Source organism: Scatophagus argus, chromosome 3 (assembly GCF_020382885.2).
Source record: "Scatophagus argus isolate fScaArg1 chromosome 3, fScaArg1.pri, whole genome shotgun sequence".
Lineage (NCBI taxonomy): Eukaryota > Metazoa > Chordata > Actinopteri > Scatophagidae > Scatophagus > Scatophagus argus.
The window spans coordinates 21,053,872-21,075,995 of NC_058495.1; the positions used below are offsets into that span (position 1 = coordinate 21,053,872).

A 22,124-nucleotide genomic window follows, 5' to 3' on the forward strand; every position below is an offset into this window, starting at 1 on the left:
TTTTATGTCCTCCTGTGTCTCTTTCATTTCAACTCTTGGCCTTTGAATCTCTTCTCACTCTCCTATCCCTTCATACAATCCCCTTCCCCCTTCTCTCTCTCTCTTGCACTGTTGCTCTCAGGCTCAATGCAGGCCATGAACAAAACGCGGCACATTATGGAGAAGGGCGGCACGCATTTCTCCAACGCTTTCTCAACGACGCCCATGTGCTGCCCGTCCCGCTCCTCCATCCTGACGGGGAAGTATGTGCACAACCACCACACCTACACTAACAACGAGAACTGCTCCTCACCCTCATGGCAAGCCCACCATGAGCCTCACACTTTCGCCGTGCACCTCAACAACTCTGGCTACAGGACAGGTGTGCACCTTAAGTCCCATGACTTGTGACTGTTAAAGTGGATTCTAAAAGATACTTTCACAGATGCATTGAGCTTAAATATTAACATACTGCTGGCACGTTTCTCACTCAGCCTTCTTTGGAAAATATCTGAATGAGTACAACGGCTCCTATGTGCCCCCTGGCTGGAGGGAATGGGTAGCCCTGGTGAAGAACTCACGCTTCTACAACTACACCCTCTGCAGGAATGGAGTACGAGAGAAACACAGCAGTGACTACCCAAAGGTATTTATACAGATACCGCACCTACCTTCACACATTGACAGCCTGTATCAAAGCAAAAAGTCAAACAAGGTATTTAAATTGCTTTAAGTTGGCATTATTGCTACATTTTAAGCATTTCAAATATTTTTACATATTCTTTATTTTTATTAATGACCTGTTTTCTTCTCTGCAAAGAGCTTTTCAGCAATATTTTCCATGTCTTAACCTCTTCACCCCATTTAAAACAAATTTTCAAAGGGATGAAATATGTATGGCTGAGTTTCGGGTAAACGTGTCATGAAATGGACAAGAAGTATTTCATCTGTTGGAATGGAAATTAGGGGTCTGAATTTTTCCCCTGGTTGCTTTTTTCTAGCTCAGAAGCAATTTAAGGGGATTTAAATAACAGAAATTGGGTTTCAAAGGGTTAAACAGTAGATGTGGGTCATCATTTAGATACAGTGGTGCTTGGAAGCTTTTTGGACTCACACCGGGTCAGTAATGGACGCTGATCCACTGAAGGCTTTGACATCAGCTCTGTCACTCACAGAGTGCCTGATGGACGATGTCTGTTCTCTCCTCAGGACTACTTGACAGACATCATTACCAACGACAGCATCAGCTACTTCCGTATGTCTAAGAAGATGTACCCTCACCGTCCTGTCATGATGGTCTTGAGCCACGTCGCTCCGCATGGACCAGAGGACTCGGCCCCACAGTACAGCTCTGCCTTTCCCAACGCATCACAGCACATGTAAGACAACGAGTGAGCTTCAGAATACCAAAACCAGCTGTATGATCAACTAAACTGTGAACCGAGTAGTTCGAACTGCGCTGGTTTTGTCCCTTTTTGATATACGTCATGCTGACTTGATTTATGTAAGACACAGCGGGTGAAGGGCAATTTTTTTTTTTTTACCATTTTCACATTCACAGCTATTTGCTTGCATATGAGTCATCCACACATTCACGCCCCCTTTCATTCGACCCAGAATGACACAAAATTCCATAATCTCAGCTCGATCTTATCTTGCTCTGCCTGCAGTATGCTCTTGGCAGCTGAGCCCCCTCCACACACAGCCAGTGTTTTGCTCCAGTTTATTTGGCTGATGTGTTGTTCACATTAGTGTTACCACCATAATGAGCCCTGCTAATTTGTACCATTTTGTCAGTCTTAATCAAAGAGAGGCATGAATGATGTATGTTTAATGCATAGGTAATGATTTAGCCATGTGCATGTGTGTATGTGTGCGCTCACACACACATACACACACGCAGCATTTCAGTCTTTGTCTTCTTGACCCTCTTTGCTCCTGACTGGCTGTCTAGTGCTGCTGGCTAACAGCAGAACTGCTATTGGCCTCCAGAGACTGATCCAAGGCCAGTAATGAGACTGCAGTTTCTGCCCCCTCCCCTCCAACCCCCTCACACTCCTTCTCCTGCTTCATCTAATCCCTCTAGCATCATTAACCTGTGCCACGCAGGCTTTATACACAGAATATTCTGAAATTCTGCCCCACTGTCTTTGTACAAACTTTTAATTGCTCTTTCTCCATAAATGTGCTTTCCCTCGGGTGATGTTTTCTGAGAGCACTTCTCTGGCTATTTTTCTCACTCCATCTCCCTCCACCCTTATCAACCACATGAAGAAAGAGAGGCAGTAAAAAGTCCTGCATTTCTCTGGTGATAAATGTTCTTCTCACCTTGGTGCCTTGCAGACACATCTTCACACTACATTAGAGTTGCCACTATGGACCAGGCTGTGAGACATTAGCATTTCTTAAAAGTCGAATCGATTCACTCTAAACGTTAAATATATTTTCTTCTAGGATCTCATTAGCTTTTTAACAGTGTTTATTCTCAAATAATTAAAGTTCCATATGGCTCGGAGTTAATTATTGATCAATCCGTACCCACTAGGCTCAGGCCTATCGATTGCAGTGCTTTACATTTCTCATGGTTTATGTAACCTCCAGTTTAGCATTGCATAAACAGTTTTCTGGCTACTTTGGAAAGAGAAGGATAAGCAATATCAGCAGATACAGGCAGAGAATATTGCTGTGAATGCACAATCTAACACGTCGTGGTACATTTTCTATAATCTAATTTACAGCTTCAGAGTATGAAAACCACATGTAAAGAGATGGAAAAAACAACTAAATGTAAATCCATAGTCAGTTACGTCAATGTCATGGTAAGAGTTCTGTGCTTTGTTAATTTTCTCCTTTTGTGACGTAAAACAAGCAGCAAAAATGAAATGTTAAGTTCACCGTGTTGAGTTTTGTTGTGATTTAAATTGATGTTTTTCTCTCCCCTGCCTCTTTCAGAACCCCGAGCTACAACTACGCCCCAAACCCAGACAAGCACTGGATCCTGCGCTACACGGGACCCATGAAGCCCGTCCACATGCAGTTCACCAACATGCTGCAGCGCAGGAGGATGCAGACCCTTCTGTCTGTGGATGACAGCATGGAGAAGGTAGGAGGAACTGCAGGTGGATAGACATATGCTTAAACAGAGAAACTTAAACACAGACACAGACAGACAGACACACATTTCATCTTACTGTCTCAAGTCCTGAGAGATCTGTGCTTGTTCTGACTGGGACTGTATAATGTATTCACTGACACACTTGGTAAATTGTTCTATCCTTTTTCCTTGAAACTGGCACAGGAGACTTGAGCTATCAAGCATGAAGTGTAACTTTCTTACACTGAGTGTTCACTTAAATCTATCCTTGTCTGCAGGTGTACAACATGTTGGTGGAGACAGGGGAACTGGACAATACCTACCTCATTTACACCTCAGACCACGGCTACCATATCGGCCAGTTTGGTCTGGTCAAGGGCAAATCAATGCCTTATGAGTTTGATATCCGTGTTCCCTTCTACGTACGAGGACCTAATGTGGAGCAAGGTGCCATGTGAGTGACACAGACTTTTATTTTTCATTTATTCATTCAATATTCTGATACCTAGAGCTTGTGTTCCATTATTATTATTATTGTTATGATGTGAGATTAATGGAATTGTGACCAAAGTCCACCTCATTCTTGTTTGCTCCCTGCAGTAATCCTCACATAGTGTTAAACATTGACTTGGCACCAACTCTGCTGGACATGGCTGGTGTTGATATCCCTGCAGAAATGGATGGCAAGTCCATCCTGAAGTTGTTGGACACGGACAGGCCGGTCAATAGGTGAACACACATCAGTTGTTTTTCTCAGTGCCTTGGCATTCAACAGGCATTTTAAGAATGACATTTAAAATGATTCAGACTATGTCGCTGTGTGTCAGGAAGTAATTTACCTGGAGTTTGTAAAGTTTTACTTGGGCTCTGTTCCTGGTGTTTTCTTGGACATAATGAAGTCTATAGTCTAAATATAAATGCGTACTCCGTCCCTTTCAGGGCTTTACAAGGATGGCATTTGGAAATGGAGTGCATGTTTGTTCATTGCAAATATCACAGAGTTGTCTGACAGGATTATTTCCTTTTCATCATTCTCCAGGTTCCAGTTGAACAGGAAGGGTAAAACATGGAGAGACTCTTTCCTGGTGGAGAGAGGGTATGTTTTATTGATTGACCTTTTGCAGGACATGTTCTCATTCCAGGCATTGTCTTATGATGAAATCAGACCGCTTGTCTTTGGCTGGTTGCAAAAAAAATAAATAAAAAACTCATGTGTTTTCCTGTTCTTTCAGGAAGCCTCCACACAAGAGAGCTGATGGGAAGGAAATGGCCCAGGAGGAGAACTTCCTGCCAAAATACCAGCGGGTGAAGGACCTGTGCCAGAAAGCAGAGTACCAGACCTCCTGCCAACAGCCAGGACAGGTATCTGACCTGCAGGAGCTCAGAAGGAGAGGCTATTAAAACTTTAGGACAACAACATGCAGTGTGGCTCATGCAGGGTGATAATTTGGTTGAAGGCTGACAATTTGCTGTGTATAATATGCATTGATTGTATTCTAAGGGTCCTGACTTTCTTTTTTTAATCCTTCAAGGTGCACTGAGTACGGTGCTTGTGTGTGTTTGTGTAAAGAGCCCTCTGATTTGTTTTTAAAAAATCCAAATGGGAAGATTTTAATACTGCTGCTCTGGAATATTTCTTGCCTTTAACCCTCAGGAGTCGACAGACGCGCCCCGGCGCGTCCTTATCACAAGACCACTTTAAGACCACGTAGCTGCAAGACGCAGCCTCGCTGAATCCGAAAGTGGGCACTTCAAACTATATACCAGTTTTTAAATTTTGTTAATATGTCAAGTAAAACCCGAGTTATGATAAAAAATATACGCACTGTTTTTTCATGACCATTGCCATCACGTTTGGTGCGCGTTTGGTGCGCGTTTGGGGCGCGCATTTTATTCAAGAAGACGCAGTAAACACCAGCGCATTGAGCGCACTTCATTCAGCGCATTTCAGCGCATTTTCCCCAGTCGGATTTTAGAGTTTTGTGTGATTTTAGGTCCAGTGTGTCAATACAGTATGTCAAAATGAAAAAAACAACAGTAAATCACACTTGTGAGGTTGTGCTGATCAAAAATGATTCAAAAATGGCAAGATAAAAAAAATTCTAAGTTGAAATATAAAATTAGAATCAAAAATAGTCAACAACTGACAATTATACATGACTTCAGAGGGTTAAGGACTCTAGAGAACACCATTAGAGGTCTGTGTATAGGGCAGTGGCGGGCCGTGCATTTGGTACCTGGGCCTTCAGTGGGGACATACCTGACTTAGTCCACCTCTTAATACAACCACTATCATGTCGCAATTATAAAAAAAACTATCCAAAACTATCCAAAACTATCCAAAAACGCAATATGACAAGCTGTGGCATTAGAGAGAGAGAAATCTCACGTGTTAAGGATAATTATCATTATTAATACAACAAGAAACACAGTTAAGACAACTCCAAAACTGTACACTACAACCACAGCTGTGCCCTGTACATCATCTGGAGCATTTGGCTGTGACATTTGTTCTGACCAACCAATCAGAGGACGGAAGAATGCAGCTAGCTGGCCCTGGTAAGTGTCACAGCGAGGATTCTGAAATCTGATTGGTTAAAGAAACAGTCAATGGCTAATACAGTCTAAATTGCACTACTGATTCTGAAGGCCCTGGGCAGATTAGACTGACATGGCAACACATCGAGGATGAAATCTGATTGGACAAAAATCGAACATCCACGTACACGTACTGGAAGCGGTGCAGCCGAGAGACATGCTATGAAATGAAGAGAATAAACTGTTGGGAATAAATTAATACAATTTCATGGAACAAATATTAGAATTTAGGTTGTAAATGTAGTTCAGTGCTTCTGATAGCCAGCAGAGAAGGTCTTGCTGGCCCTGACGGCCCTCTACTGGTGTAGGGTAAAGTGAGCATAACTCGATACTAACGAATACTTTAAATCAGTGGGTTGTTATGCATCAAAATGATGCTTTTTTATGCTATTACGCAAGCCAACGCTGTAACATTTCCTTCTGCCCTGTTTCAGAAGTGGCAGTGTGTGGAGGACCCGACTGGTAAGCTGAGGCTGTATAAGTGCAAGGGCATGGCTAGTCTCTATGCCCCACGTATGCAGGCCCTAATGGCCAGAGACGCCTCTCAGCCGTCTCCTACGTCCAACTTCAACAGCTGCAACTGCGACAATGTGGGCTTCAGAACATCAGTAGTGAAGAGAAAGAAGCTTCTCACCAAGAAGAGTAAGTTCCCCCTGTCACTCACATGTACTGCTGTTATGGTAGTTATTAATAGACATGATTTTGTTCAGAAAGACACTTGTGTTTTACTTTGAAACATCCTTGCAGTATCCTACAAAGCCTTACCAAACAGGGCCGTTTATCTGAAGCTGAAATTCCAAGCTTTTTCAAGTATTTATGTGGAGAGGAGAGTGTGTGTCTGTGCTGCCATCAAGTGGTGGACTAGAGTAGACAACAGGGCCTTTAATCAGAGGGCCTTGAAAGAAAGAAATACAAAAGATCATTTGTTGGATATGACACCAGTTTCATGGAACTTTGATTCATGTGCTCAGTATATATTTATTTTGTCACGTGCTGGTCTTCATGTGCTGGTATTAAACACATCCCCGTTTTTCATCATATTCAGGTTCCTCTGTCTCGTCTTATTCGGAGATGAAATCCAGTAAGACTGTCTCTAGGAAGCGCTCTGCCCGCTCTGCATCGTTTGAGCTGGGTGGAGACCTGTATGCCGTAGACTTAGAGGAGGGCTACCGGCCTCTGGGCTCCAGGAACAGCAGCTGGGCCACAGACAGAAGGAGAGGAGAGGGGAATGAGGATGACAATGAAGAGTTCAGTGGCATGGGGGTCACAGCCAAACCCACCACGAGCAGTAAACTCACACCACCTGCTGCTCTTAAAGTCACCTACAGGTGCTGATGTGTACATCCGTAAATACGTAAATCATTTATACTGCGCGTGCACGATTTTCATTATGGTTCTCTTATGTTTTTGTTTTGTTTTGTTTTGTTTTTTTTTTACTCTGCAGGTGCTCTATCCTTATGAATGACACAGTAAAATGTGATGGAGGCCTTTACAAGTCTCTTCAAGCATGGAAAGACCACAAAATGCACATTGAGCATGAGGTACTGCTGCTGTCGTTTCCCTGTTAATTGTAGCCCGTTTAAACCCAATTCGCAGGTTGTTCGTCACTTGTGGTGTGCAGTGAGCTTTGTGTGACTGTGTGTTCATTCCCTCTGTGTTTAGATTGAAACCTTGCAGACCAAAATCAAGAACCTCCGTGAGGTCAAAGGTCACCTGAAAAAGGTGCGGCCGGAGGAATGTCAGTGTGACACTCCCAGGTGAGAATGTGTCAGAGCCACACAGTCACCTGCGTGTAGATCTAATTACATATGTGACAGGTCTTTCGTGTCTTTACAGTTACCTCCTCAAGAATAAAGAGACCATCAAGCTCAGTGTGGGGCGCATGCACTCACTCAGGTACAAGCTGACGTTGTTTGATAGCGAATACTTTTTAATTTCCTGCTGTAGCCTCACTGTGTCACGTGTGTTTCGCCGTCCTCAGAATGCCATCAAAGCAAAAGAGTCAGTGGCTGCAGAAGGAGCAGAAGCGCAGAAAGAAACTCCGTAAATTCCTCAAGAGACTCCAAAACAACGACACCTGCAGCATGCCTGGCCTCACCTGCTTCACTCATGACAACCACCACTGGCAGACAGCCCCCTTCTGGACAAGTGAGGAAATAACATGCGGGTGTTTAAAGACAACTGAATAATATTGTTGTTATGTATTTTCCAAAACAGGTATGGTGTAAATTATTTTTTGGAACACTGTTGTAATATCCCTTGTTTTCCACTCTCACCCCTCGCTTCTCACCCGCTCTGGGATCCTCCCTCTCTCAGTGGGTCCTTTCTGTGCATGCACCAGTGCCAACAATAACACATACTGGTGCCTGAGGACCATCAATGACACGCACAACTTCCTGTTTTGTGAATTTGCTACTGGTTTCCTGGAGTATTTTGACCTCAACACTGACCCATACCAGGTATTTGTGAGAGACACAGTGTACCGTATGGCGGATATGGCAGACATAAATAACTTGATCATAAGTAGTGACATGATTCATAGTACATTCCTGTGAGCACAGGACAGTACAGATTTTCCATTGTTTGTAGAGAGTTTCCAAAGCCCTTGCTGACATTTTGTCCTTATATTCGTGCAGCTGATAAATGCTGTCAGCACTCTCGACCGCAGTGCTCTGAATTCAATGCATCAACAACTCATGGACTTACGGGGCTGCAAGGGACATAAGCAATGCAACCCGGAGAAGGGTGAGTAAAGAGCCTCCAAGGCAAACATGATTGATTATTGTGTCTCCAGTAATTTCTGACTGAGACTAATGTTACCTGCACTTCCTTTCAGGAGGAAAAGAGCGAAACTACTTCAGCGAATACAGGTATGTTGTTCTTCCTCTTACAGCGCGCAGTTGATTGCTTTTGCAAACACTGCAGATGGAATTCATGTGACAGTTTGAACTCTGGGAGGTTACAGCCCCCCCCGAGTGGGTCTTTAGCTTGTGTTCCTTCTCCACACGAGTCATCTGGGGAGTCGAGAAAAAATAAAATACGGTCATGTGCTGAAATTGAACTTCTTCAAACTGTCATGGTTCCTTAATGTTCTGAACAAAGCCTTTTTGGCATGCAGAAGCACAACTCAAAGAAGAACAAAATAAAATAAATACAAGCCTGCTTTTCAGCTTCTGCTGTTCACTGTTTGTAATGAAAACCTAATTGCTTGTCTCTGCTGTGCGCGTGGGGGTGTATGTGTGTGTGTGTGTCTGCCTCTCTGTGTGTGCGCATGCATGTATGTGTGTGTACCTGTGTGTGTGTGCGTGCTTTGTGTTTATATACCTGTGCGTCTGTCTCCATGCACGTGCATTTGCCCTGCGCGTGTATACGTGCTGTGCATGCTTCAGGCCAGTTCATCGTCGAAAGAGGCCAAAAGTGAAGAAGCCTTCCTCCAAATCGCTGTGAGTTTGTCATGACCCATCTGTTCCTTTGTAGTCAGCCAAGCCCTACCCTTATCTCCATCCAGATCTCTTTTTTTCCCCGCAGCTTGGTCAGATGACCCGGCAGCATGCTTCCCTCTATCCTATTTACTGTAATTCTGTACTCCTAAACTTACAGTAACTCTCATATACCTGCATTGCAAGGCTGGTCCATCTTCTTTTTCATTCACTCACTCAAGTCAGATTCAGTAAAGCAATGCAGATGTGACATTGTCTCATTATGTTGTGTTCTCGGTCCTGTTATTGTCATTTCTTACTTTTCCTCGCAGTGTTTGGTAGGAACAGACCGCAACTGGAGCCATGGTTTCCAGTGAATGACACTCAAGTGGCACAGTTAACTCACTGTGTTTGTTTCCCCCTGCACAGAGGGCAGATTTGGGAAGGCTGGGTTGGTTAACCGCCTGCGTCCCACAACCCACCACATCGGCCTCCTCCAGTGAAGGAAGGAGAATGAGGAGCGCAGGCAAACACGAGGACCCTGACCACACTTCGATGGACCATAACCTGAGATACCACTTTACTCTGATCTGGGTTTAAATTCTTGAGAGTGACGTTCTTTTGTAACTCTCACCCAGACGGAGGAAGATGCTGAGACCGAGAGGAAGCTTAAAGACTCTCCGATTGTCAGTTCTACCTTCGCACACATTTCATTCTTATTTAAATGCTCTGTTACCTTCAGCTGTCAGGACATCAACAGGATGCTGTGAATCAGGTGGGACCCGTTTGGTGCCCACAAGCCATTCAGTCTAACAGTACTGCTTGTACATAATATATATCAGCTTTAATCAGCTCTCTGTCATGTCATATGGGACTGGGTTACGCGTCACCATTGCTGCTACACAACGATGTCATGGCCTTGTGGCGTCTCCGTGGCACATGCTGATTAGCATTAACAGCGAGACATAGTTTCTTTCTCTCTGCACCAACGTGTCTGCACATGGAAGTGGTTTGGACTTTTTAGAAACGGATGGCACAAACTCTTCGCCGTAATCTTTTGTATTATAGTTGATCTTAATGCCGATGAATGTCCTTTATGAAGCATCATCTTCCTCAAAGCTGTGAGGTGTGAGTTGACTAGAGATTACCTGCCCCTGATTCAGCCTCATCCAGTGTCAGCCACACCTTGAAACAGGCCTACACTAACCACTATCCCACAGTCCGAAACTCCTTGACCACGGGCAGAATGCATCATTAGTGAATGCCATTTTACTCCTTCGTATTGTCAGTACCACACTGTAGAAGTCTCCGAATAGTTTGTTCAGCTTGCTATACATGGTGCTACAGGATAACGACACAGAAGTAAAACCTTGCTGTACAGTACAGTATGTATTTGAATGTATGTTGTGCAATTAATATAAATGTTTACAATATTTTTTATAATACTGAAGAGGCAGACCTCATTGTATGATATGAGTTGACAAAATGAGCTTGTAGAGGGAGAAATGTAGCTTCAGAAATTTCCTTGTCCGCAGTTTGTAAGTTTGTCCTCTTATTTACATCAGAAAAGCACTTAAAGGGTTCACTGTGAACATACACGCCATGTACATTTAATGGGTATTTAGTTTACTCTGTGCCAGAGGAACAACACAGCATTGTATTACTTATTGATGTGAAATTACGCTACCTGCCTTTGTTAGCTTCTTTGATATTTTTTTTTTTTTTTAGCAAATATTTCCATAGAACTGAGTGCTGATAGTAATTGTGAATAAAGTGTTGTTTGACCATACAAGTGCCCTGACTTTTATTCTAAAATTGCATTGCGGTTTGTGTTGCTGTCCAGCAGGTGTCTCTGTCTGCTTGCCCACAGGCTAACTAACAGGGGTTGGCTTACACGAAACCCTCAGCTCTCTACAATTACAGTAGTGGAAATACAGCCAGTTGTGCTTATAAAAAGATAGCCGCGGGCCCTAGCTCTCTGATTGGTTGAGTCAAGTCAGAATACGATGAGCCTATCACATTCCTGATATGATATTCAAATATGAAGCCAGAGTTCTGTCGCTTTTCTAGGATGTGGTTTATGCGTAGGGCTAAAATGTGGTCTCAGTGAAGTCAGCTAACTATTTGAATAGCACATATTTCATAAGTACTTACAATAGGGTTTTTGCCCGTTGTAACCGCTGTAATAAATAAACAAACCGTGAAAACAAACTGTCAAAAACAAGTCCGTTAAGTTATTTTAATTCACAAAAAGATGGAACATTTAATGGGGCGGGGGGGGGATTAATCTTGTTCTGACTACAAGGCCAAGTTGAGGAACATAATGTCTCCCCAAAGCGTGATTTGATGAGTCCTGGTCAGAGACGTTTTATCACTCTTACTTTGCTAAGCCAATTGAGCCAAATGTTTTCCTTTTTGGTTTGTGGGTTTGGACTAAAGAATACTTTCATGGTTTGGTCTGTACTGTTTCCAGTCAGCCAGTGGAGAAGACGGAGGCGGTGGGTGGTGGAGAGGGATGGACGGTGAGGGTGCAGGCTGGGTGACCCCCCAACCTATGACTCACGTGCGGGGGCGGAGACTCCATATCGGATTCACCACCGGAGGACCGTCCCGTGTTCACTCCTCGGACCGCTCTGCACGCAAAGAAAGTTAACCTTCACCTCGATAACCGCTTGAATATCGTTTTCCTCTTGTTCACGTCTCGTTTACAATGTGAAGAAAATGGCCGGGACAAGGTAAGCTAATTCTCTGATTTAATTTCAAAGCGGGTACAAAGTTAGCCGGAGAAAGTTTAAAGCTTGTTCGCCTCGCTATCAGCCCGCCGCCGAGAGCCTTCTGAGGGCGGCCAGCAGACAGTGAACTGCCCCACGCCGCTGAACGGGTGGTTGTTTTAAGCACCTACCGGCGTTGTAGGTAGCTTTAAAAGCCTTAACTGTTAGCCAAAGTTTGGGAAAACCAAGTGCATAATTGAGGGGCTTCTGTAATATGAACAAGGGGGGTTTAAAGGATTGTTGTGAAATTGTATTTTGCTATTGGTGTTGCTGTTTTGTTTACTGAACATAAACCTTGGCTGTTGTAAACAGTTGAAGAGTGATTTGTAACTTTCGAGCACGCAGATTGAAAAGCTGTGAGAGAAGTTTGAAGTTTAGAGGGTTTTTTTTCCTTGCCTTTAAAGTAACAACAGCTGTGTGGGAGAAGTGAACCCACTTTCTCAGTTTATATATCACTACGAGACCCATCTTTCTCTTAAAGTGGTCCGCAAATCGTCTGGACTAACTTAAATCTCTGCTGTGGTTAGAAGTCCTAAACAGAAGCCATTTGTTGCTTGTATTTGTGCTGGTTGGAGGTAGCTGAGGCTCTGAGCTTTAGCTACAGGTTTGAGCTCCACATGCAGATTTTTGCTGTTGTTGTTGTTGTATTTTTCTTTCCCCCAGCATCTGCTTTGACTGCAGCTGTGCGTTAAAACTTTGTTTAGCTTTCATTGGTTTCTTGAGACAGATGGTTTGCTTTAGCCCTCGAAGTCCTATTTAAAGCTACAGAGATGTAAAGGATAAGCTACTTGGGTTCCTTTCAGTGTTTTCCCTCAGCTGTTTTTGGCATGCTTTTCAGTGCTATGAATGGTTTTTAATGGCTAAAGCTGAAGTTACATGAATAATTGATGTCTTATTATTCCTATATTCCTCCTCTTACTTCCTCTTGAATGCTATGCTATTGATGTGGTTTGACAGCCAAACTGCCCATTCAGGTGTCATTTATGTTGCCTGCAGCGGTAAATTTGGCACATCACACAAACCAAGACTTCCTGTGTGCAGCACTGAGTTTCACCATCTTCCTGCCAGCTGGTGCTCAGCTGATGACTGTGTGGTGTTGGTTTCTGCAGACATGTTAACCTCTCTATCTGTCCAGCAGTACATCTTTATCTGTCCAGCAGTACGCCACAGACAGAGACCCACCTTGTCTGACAATGGGACAAGACCACATCCATTTGGTGTTGCTCTCACGTGTTAGAACTCCTCTTCTGTTCGTCTGGTCTTGTCGGTGTGAGGGGCAGATATGACGATTATAGCGCGTCGCCTCATTTACTTTCAACAGCAGAGAGACATAACAGAACAAACCATGACTTTCCCATAACAAGATCAATCAAAGTCTGGTCTTTTGACGAGGACAAGACAGGATGTCCATCCTACAGAGGATATGACAATGGACATGTTTGTTTTCCTGTTGAGGGGAAGAGATTTGGAAACATGCCCCATTGACAACAGCAGCTTGTATGGATTGTGACATTTTAATAATTGAATGACTGCGGATGACCTTTTTTTTTTTTTTGGATGATTTTTTTTTTGGGACATAAAGTTTTTAATCATATTTTCAGCTTTCATCTCGGTGTTTTCTGCTTTCTGTACTATAATCCTGGTCACATCCCTGTGGATCAGTGCTCGTAATGCCCACCATGCACTTTTCATCTCACATTGATTCTCTATGGAAAGCCACTACGATGCTGCATTGAGGTCCAGGTTCGGCCGAACGCATTTATCTGTGCAACAGCTGTTTTAGCGAATCTTCCCTCTGTAGGGATTAAAGGCTGGTTTAGCTTCCTGGCCCGCGCTAGATTGAACCTCGTGCTAATAGTGCTGATCATCATTCACTAGCGTTACAGGAGATAATAACCTGTGGGATGGTCATGCATATGATCATATAGTGATCTGTCACAGTGAACTAAAACTAGAACAACAGTTGTCTTCCTCAATCACAACCTAAAAATCTGTTGTTATTAGGAAATATTAATCTGTTCCTACATTGTTGATCCCCAAAGATGGCCTCTTGAATAATAATCTGCTCCACTCCTCCCCTTGGGCCCATACAGACCAAGCATTAACATCATCTCCAGGCTGCTTTGCACTTCTAAGCCTGGTAGGCCTGCCGTCTGCACCTTCACTTCCTCCAGAGGACAATCTGGGTGTTTCTCTCCTATGCGTCTCTTCGGCCAGCCACTGACCCCCTCACTCACCCTGTAACTCTGCTCTGGGATTAGACTCTGGCCTCGTTTGTCATGTCAGCAGGGGAGGACTTGGGGTGGGGGTGGTGTGGCCCAGCTCAAAATGAAGTTATTAACTTTTCCTGGTGGTAGGCGGGCAGGTCGGACACTGAAAGAAAGTAATAACATGTCTTCATTTATGTCACGTATTACCCCAAATCATCTGATAAAGTTTGGATAGTGAACATGTACAGCTGTTAAGCACAATTACATCCTAATAGGTTCATTCATTTCTCTTGTTTGGACAAGTGACCCCATTGTTGCCACTCTGACAGCTGGTGTACTGGACAGAAAGGCCGGCCTGTATGTGGTAAACAAGCTGATCCCGTCCTCAGCCTCCCCTGCACATGTTCAGTCTCGTCCAGAGTCTTGTCTGACCTGAAAAATCCCCATGTGCTCATCAACTATGGAAAGGGGTGGATTTTAAGGAAGGACAGGGACTTCTGTTTGGGCAGGGTCACCCCTATAAAAGAGAATTTATTGACCCAGTTGCTGAGTAGTGTCTCAGACAGACAGTGACTGTCTAGCAGAGCAGTAAGGGAGCCGGAAGTTCCCAGCATTTCTGCTGTGAAAGCTGGAGCATTCGTGGGAGACCAGAATATAGCGGGACAAGACAATACTCTCTATACAGAAATGACAGAGGGCTGCTTCTCTGTGGTTAGTTTGTAGGCGGATTACAGCGACTGTGTCTGAAGTAACATTCAAGATTGCCAACGCAAAAATGTTCTGCTGGAACCGGTGGCGAGGTAGGTACCATTATCTCCCATCTCATGAAGAATCAGTTTGATGCAGTGGGGGTTGAAGGCAGCTACGGGGCATTAACTCACTGAGGCCATGTAAAATCGCTAGTTGGAAAGCGGCATGGGAAAACGCAGGCCTCCCTGAAGGTGGCTGAACGACCTTGTGAGATCCAGTCTAATCCAGTGCCAACAGAGAAGGGAAACTGTCTCTAGTTCTGGATTAGGGCAGCTGTTGAAGGAGGTCACCCCAGACCTCGTATACATGTCCCAAGCTCCTCCCACACCGCGGCTCCGATTGGCCGGGTACCCCTGTGTGGCGACAACACAGAGAGTTCTCGTTGAATGAAGCCTGCCTGGTGATCTGACAATAGTCTGCATTGTTCTGCACTATCACAGGCTTCAGAATAGGGTGAATTTCACAGCCTTTGTAATGCATATGACTGTGAGTCATCACAGGGCATTCTTGTCAGCTAGGTAACCATTTTTTTCTATTCTCAGGGGCTCCACAGACAACAAGAAACAAGTTGTTGACTGCACCAAAAGAGAGAATTTAACAGTGGCTAACAGTGGCACACATTCGTATAAGCTTAGCATATAGCACACAGTCCAAACCGGACCGTCTGGTTCTTGTGGTTTTAGGCGTGTGCAGTCACTCGGGTGACTCAGAACTGCCAATCATGCTGTTCTCGGGCAACGCTAGACAAAATGAAAGAGTTCGTCGGAAGTGTGTTTACTCATTTTCGTTGGGTGATGACATGTCGTCGTCGTGGGAGGAGAATATCGATGATAAATTTTGCAGGAATTGCCTCAGGAGTGTAAATTTTTTCGATGATTTCTTTTTTCAACCTTTCAAGGCTTGTGCAGTATCAAGGTATTACTTTCTGCCGGGATATTTAGAAATTTGGAAGACGCTGGTCTTTCTATTAAACTCATATGGAGATGTTGTATTGACACGAATGCATTAACTTCACTTAGTGTTTTGGGATCACAGTTTAACTCTCTGACCATTTAATGTCCCACAACAAATCAGTTTCATGATTCAGGGCAAAGAGTGTAGTGGAGCTGGCACTGAAAAGAAAATGCTCAGAGTATGATAAGTAACAGTGACGTAAAGTTTTGAGAAACCAGCAGTCACATTATAAAATACCTGTCAGCAGCAGACACCAGCGTTGTAGTCTGTGACACATGCTACAAGGTTGTCTATCACCAACAGCTCAGCTTTTACTTTGCTCTCTTTTTGAAGGTATTAAAAATAGATACCATGCAGGCCTAAGCCTTAAAACTGCAGTAAAAGACAAACCCTTTTCACATCATATCTGGCACACCATGAACTCTACGGTGGCCTTACTTTTTCAGATCAGTACCGTCATAACAGAACGGTCACACCTCGGACTAACTAGCTCGTTTAGTGTCTTATCCGTCATCAGCTGACAGAGTGAGCTCAGGAGTCTCCCCCTCTGATCATCCTCCCATCGCAGCCCTGTTCTCTCTGCCAGGCATGTGAATGCCCGGCTGTTTGCTTTACCTCTTTTCCCCTTCCTTGGCAGCCTGCCGACCTGGTGCCTGGGTCGGCTCACACAAGGCTGCCTCTATCGTGCCTGACGTGTCTTGCCCGTGAAAGACGACCCCTGAACTTGTTTGCCAATGTCAGCATACAGCGAGTGAAGGAATGGACACTGACAGCTGCTGCTGAGGGTTGGGAGGAAAAGAGGAAAGGAGAGGAGGGGTGAAGGAGAGAGAAAAGGCATAAATCTGTCTGAGACCATGTCCCCATTAATGTGGTTAAATCTAAAAATGCTGTCCATGCTAGATGTTTTCTGTCCACAGTAAATTGTTGAGATCAAAGCGAAATGGTCCTTTTCTGTCAGTATTTTAGTCATGTGAATAGGCATATGTCAGGTCCATTTCACCTGCCTAAAATACCACTGGAAGCTTGTATTTATCTCATTCAGCAGTTGGTCAAAAGCTCACTTTTTGGTGGAGGAAAACCACAGGATTGGTGTTAACGATACAAAGAGTAAGCAAGACAAACCATGTATTTTTAAGTTGGAAGGACACTTCCAACAGGTCATTCATTCAAGGAGTAGTTAATTTATCCTCCCAGGTTTTTGTCCCTTGATTTTTCACAGTTTTCATCATCATGACTCCTCAGAAGCTGTGCAGATGATGGATAACCTTTGGCTGCACACATGAAGGCAATAAACTGCAGAGTATTTAACTTTAGCAGAGAGTCAATAGAATTAGAAACCCATAGAAATTCTGCAAGGGGCAAAAGAGTAAACAAGTTGGACAGCGTGCAGCCCTGTGGGTCTGGTTTACAAGTCACATCACCGTTAAAGTCAGTGAACTAGATAAATATTCTAACCCCTGGCATCAACTTTATGAGGCTCTCGGTGTGGATGAATGCCAGGTTGCCCCTGAGAAGTCCATAACCCCATAACAGACTCAGCAGTCTTCATGCCAGTTTGTTTGTTGTTAAATAAAATGCAGGACAGAAAGACACACACATGAGTGTGTCCCCACACAAGAGAGGGATCAATTGTGCCTACAGTGTTGCTGACCTTTAGCCATGGTGACACTGCAGGAACGGGAGGTGTTAAACAAAAGGCCTACAGAACGTGTGTGTGTGTGTGTGTGTGTGTGTGTGTATTTGTGAGACAGGTGCAGGGCTTTTTTTCCTGTCATCTGAAACACTTGCATTCTCCCTCTGATTGTTCTGGACACATGGGCGGAGCGTGAGAGTCTACTTGCTCATCCTGCGCAGAGACGACCCACATAGACCTCGTCCCAGCCCTGTTTGTATCAGAAACAGAAGACTTCCCTGAAACAAAAGTGCCTTTTCAAAGGCTGAATTACGCTTTGGATAAGGACATGACTGGACTCTGGTTCATGTCTCTTTGTGTCCGTCAACAAACACCACAGGCACTTGAGACATGTAGGAGGAAAGGCCGACCTATCATTCCATGCCGGATCCTGTAGATTTTTTTAGAACATGGATGTCATCAAGGAGTGACGTGCTTGGTTCACACAAATGCATATTATGTATTTTTCTAAATGGGCCTCTCCATTTGTTTCAGCACAGTTATGTCGTGCACTGCTGCTGATGGATGCTAGAGCTGCGGCCCGCTTCGCCGCAGTAAACAGGCCCGTAGCCACAGCGCCCACCATGCCAGGTTTACTGCTATTCTCTTCGTTAGTCACAGCTACTGGAACCGCTGCCAAGCACTCAGTAGTCGGTCTGTGTCCCTGCTCTTGTTTTACAATATTTAGATAAGCAGGTTGCCTAGCAGTCACGCTGAATAGACTTTGTACATGGTTTTTACATAATCAAACAGAAGTCAGCTTTTGGCGTATCACTTTTTGAATTATATTGAGGCACAGGCCCCTGCTCGCTCTGAGAGCAAATTACCAGTGGTTTCTCATTGTGGCTACATTTTCAATAGTTTTCGTACCTGTGCAGCTGCGTGAGTCTAAATTCCTACTTCTCCTCTGAGAGGTGACTTGTTTCATCTGAGGGGAAGGAATGTTTTATGTCTCTAAATAGGAAATGGCAGGGCTGTAAATACACCGGCCAGGGTGGACCTTGGCACTTGTCGCTGTGCACAGCGAACAAAGTGCTAAGGTTTCCTCGATGAATGGCAGGCCCTGTGTGAGAACTCGGTCCACGTTTGGTCCACAAGGGACAGTCACAAGCAACAGCTCAGAATAGTCTGTTGTTGGAAAAGGTTAGAGGTTACCTTATAAGAGTCCTAACTGGTAAATGGGAACTTAGCTGGCTGGCTGGTTTCATCCATTATCTCACCTTATGTTTATGGGCAAATGAACGCAGTTTATAACCCCCATTTGGCTCCTTTTCTGAAGCGTCCTATCTGTCAATCAGAAATGCCACAATGGCACTGAAGCATGAAGCTGCAGTTCAGCCATTACTTAGATTATCTGATGAAACATGGCTGCCACAGTTTAGTCAAAACTCTGCTACACAGAGAAAACAATCATTTTTCTCCCTCTGTCTTGTTTATCTTTTGGATGAAATCAACAGCCGCGTTGGTATTTCAGTTTGTTTGAAATCCAAAGCTGGACAATGACACAAGGCTGCTTGTTGCCCTATTTCTAGTGAATGTATTGTCCAGCCCTCTATGTTTACCGCTGCTGGGAAGAGTGCCATTTACTCTTTGGCATTGGCTTCGAACAATGAGGCAGATTCCATGAGCTATATTCTGTTGTTTCCCTCGCTCTGGGAAACCGCTCTCGCTTCCAGTTATTTTGGGAGCTGACTGTAAATTGTAGATGATACATGAAGTACTTCTCCTCTAGAAGGAGACCTGGGCACACGGGGAGGTGACAAGAGGTGTGCTCGTCTTCAGTCTCAGTGGCAGGCTCTGTTTGCAGGGATGTATTTTTTTCTTTTTTTACAATTTGACAAGCTTTATTTTTAGTTGCCGTGGAATAACCATAGGCTGCTGAAGCGTCTCCTTGACCCAAATGGGAAACAAAGATCCTGTGTGCTCTGGGAGAGCAGAGAGTGTTTTACTTCGCAGGAGTAAAAAGGACATTATATTTCATACTTGAGTTTTCAAATCTTTCAATCTTTTTTTTTTTGTTTTTTGGTCACAATTGTCTGATGTCACCCGGTGACTGATAAACCCTACATCAGTTTAAGTAATTTAGGTTAGATGAAACTTAAAAGCAAGCTGTATTATATGGTGGAATCTGGAAATCCAACTTCTCTTCAACTCTAAGTGTTCACATGTTTACTGAAGGCTGTCAAGAGCAGGTTTAGGACCACTCAAATCCTGTAATGTGTGTCTCTGGCACATGGCACTCTTGCATGTCAGCTTCAATTAGATTGAGATTTCACAGAGGTATATCAGGTGCTGTGTCCTTCACTCACATGATTGTGTGTGTGCTAAGTTAATTTTAGTTCAATATAAAACATTTCTGCTGGAGCTAAACTTCACTGAGCTGGTGCAGCCTGCATTCCTCACCATTTATGAACATTTGCAGCATGAGGTAGACTGCAAGCATTTTGCTTTTATGTCTGCTTCTCATGTCTGGGAATCGCCTAAAGCTCAGTTTGCTGAGGTTCATTTACACGGTATTAAAGCCAGTAAGCTCACTCATAAAGTTTCGTTTTTCCACTTCAATCACTGGAATTATTGTAGTTATTTTCAAGAATAAAGTTGTTATGGCGGAAATAAAACAGTTTTCATTTAAAATGCAGAGAAATAAAAAGTGCATTGACCTCAGTCGTGCACAGAAGTCCATTTGTATCAGACAAATCCATGTAACGGACACCTCTCCTGTTGTTTGTAATGTTCCAGGAATTTCAGAACCTGAACACCGGTCCATCTTCCTGCTTATCTGGTTGTGTCAACAGAGCCCAGCAGGCTGGCTCTCAGCTCTCACTGCTGTTTATTTACCCAGAGGGAACAGTCCTTGTGCAACCGCTACACCCCGTGCTGCTAAACTCGTCAGCCGTGGCCTCCAAAGTTGACCCTCAATTCCTGGTTTCCTGTTGGGGTGATCAGGACTCCATCCGGCATGTTTAATTCTGTGCTGGGTCCCCCCGGTGTCATCACTGCTGTGGAATTTTGTGTGAATCTCGAAAAACGTAGAGAGAGGGGGAAACACAGCCACGTCTTTATTTCACTGCGTGTTTGTAAGGGGTTGGTTTATTTTGATTCAGATACAAACTCTGCCTTTACAAAGAATGATGACAAACAAAGGGATGAAAAACAAGGAATGCAGCATGGAGAGATCACTTTCTCAGTGTGGGAAGACCTCTTTCAGAGGCCGAGGGCAGTAAAAGGATGAAGCCTCTGGTATGTGTCGGGCGGTGTTGACTGTTTGGCCTCTGCTTTGAATGCCCCATTATTTGCTAGGCTGCCTGCCTGTTAAGTCTTGCAGGTCTAATCGGTCTGAAAGTCATCTTCTAATAGCCGGGCCTCACTGTGGGACCTCTGTCTTTGTCAGAAGGCAGACTGTAGACACTGCTCTGCTATACTGAATCCAGCTTCTGCCACACAAACAAATACTTTCACACAAACATTTTTTAAACTTATTCTTCCTCTTTTATCTTCTTGTCATCCCAGTCTGGTTAAATATACAGTATAAAAACATCCTACAGTCCTCTAAGGTCAGGGCTGCTTGCCTGTTGTGAGGGATTGGACAGATGGCTTCCCAGCACAGAGCGCTGGGACACATGGGTAGACAGCCTGCAGAAGGCTCCTAAATCCTTCCCTTTCTATGTTAACTCTCTGTTAAATCGACCTATGGAGAGCCTGTGACAGGCACTGGCAAACACATAACAGAGAGATGTGTTGATACTTGATGAACAGGTATGTCAAAGTTACTGAAGGCTTTGCAGTTAAAATGGAGAACAGCTTTTGACCCTACTGAGTTGTCTACATAGTGACATTGTAAACCTGGCAGAAGTGACTGCCACCACACTCCTCTGTGTCAGTTCCTGAGGCCAAAAGCGCACACGGGGTTGATTTGGCAAACACCCGAGGAATGAATGGGGGTATTTGGTGGACATTGTAGGCCCTCTTGTCCAAGCTAAGCTTTGTACCCCCTCTGATCATCACAGGTATCTTGGACAGCAGGCTCGTACCACAAACAACCGCGATGGGAAGAAGAAAAGCCTTTCTGTCTTGAGAAAGCTGGGAAAAGATTCAACCCTATGGCAGATTGTTGTGACACTAATTCCTCTACACTGAAGCTTTTCTCGGGGATACTAGGCTAGAGCAGAGCGGGATACTGTAGATGAGAAATGACCCGGCCCTGCCAGGGCACTCAAGATGCCATTACAAGAGAGTAGAAAGGAGCATTGTGAGTCCTTCCTCTGGCTCTGATCTGGACACCTACCATGTCTGAGACTTGGGAAAGGACTCCTGATTGCTGTTTGCAGTGTTCCTTTGCCCACATGGATTTGCTGGCACAGTTAAGGCCTGCATTAGGGAACTAGATCAAAGGAGACATAATGGAGGCTGATACAGGGTAGCATGACCTGAATATATAGCATCAACAAACAGCTGTCCTCGCTTATTTGTCAAATTAATTGACCCTGATTTTCTTTAGAAAGCTACCTATAATACGTGAGTGATATTCAGTTCCGTTATACCTCACGCTTTGTTTGACACAGATAGCTGTGTCCTATAATTTTTCTGAAATTTAGTTCATGGTCTAATTGTGTGTAATTGGTTGTCCCTCTTATCTGTGCCCTTTGTGTGTGTACTTTCTTGCAAACTGGGTTGTCT

The 22,124-nt window shown here is 44.2% G+C and overlaps 2 protein-coding genes across 11 annotated transcripts in view; both read left to right on the forward strand.

Annotated features, from left to right (window-relative positions):
• Positions 1 to 10,879, forward strand: part of sulf2a (sulfatase 2a) — a 43,266-nt gene extending 32,387 nt beyond the window's left edge. For 7 of the 8 annotated variants that reach the window (XM_046384654.1, XM_046384657.1, XM_046384655.1 and 4 more), the window contains 19 exons: positions 122 to 361; positions 474 to 625; positions 1,189 to 1,358; positions 2,932 to 3,082; positions 3,352 to 3,527; positions 3,674 to 3,802; positions 4,113 to 4,169; positions 4,306 to 4,435; positions 6,106 to 6,313; positions 6,717 to 6,999; positions 7,116 to 7,212; positions 7,334 to 7,428; positions 7,508 to 7,567; positions 7,653 to 7,819; positions 7,988 to 8,130; positions 8,308 to 8,416; positions 8,508 to 8,541; positions 9,061 to 9,114; positions 9,520 to 10,879. In XM_046384654.1, the coding sequence (XP_046240610.1) occupies positions 122 to 361; positions 474 to 625; positions 1,189 to 1,358; positions 2,932 to 3,082; positions 3,352 to 3,527; positions 3,674 to 3,802; positions 4,113 to 4,169; positions 4,306 to 4,435; positions 6,106 to 6,313; positions 6,717 to 6,999; positions 7,116 to 7,212; positions 7,334 to 7,428; positions 7,508 to 7,567; positions 7,653 to 7,819; positions 7,988 to 8,130; positions 8,308 to 8,416; positions 8,508 to 8,541; positions 9,061 to 9,114; positions 9,520 to 9,550 (2,486 nt within the window). In that variant the 3' untranslated portion in view covers positions 9,551 to 10,879. The remainder of the gene's footprint in view (positions 1 to 121; positions 362 to 473; positions 626 to 1,188; positions 1,359 to 2,931; positions 3,083 to 3,351; positions 3,528 to 3,673; positions 3,803 to 4,112; positions 4,170 to 4,305; positions 4,436 to 6,105; positions 6,314 to 6,716; positions 7,000 to 7,115; positions 7,213 to 7,333; positions 7,429 to 7,507; positions 7,568 to 7,652; positions 7,820 to 7,987; positions 8,131 to 8,307; positions 8,417 to 8,507; positions 8,542 to 9,060; positions 9,115 to 9,519) is intronic. The other variant, XM_046384659.1, reaches the window with a different exon arrangement.
• A 710-nt stretch (positions 10,880 to 11,589) lies between these two features.
• Positions 11,590 to 22,124, forward strand: part of arhgap46a (Rho GTPase activating protein 46a) — a 30,688-nt gene continuing 20,153 nt past the window's right edge. For 2 of the 3 annotated variants that reach the window (XM_046384644.1, XM_046384645.1), the window contains exon 1: positions 11,592 to 11,825. In XM_046384644.1, coding sequence (XP_046240600.1) covers positions 11,812 to 11,825 — 14 coding nt within the window. In that variant the 5' untranslated portion in view covers positions 11,592 to 11,811. Of the gene's footprint in view, positions 11,826 to 22,124 lie in introns of all 3 variants that reach the window. The other variant, XM_046384646.1, reaches the window with a different exon arrangement.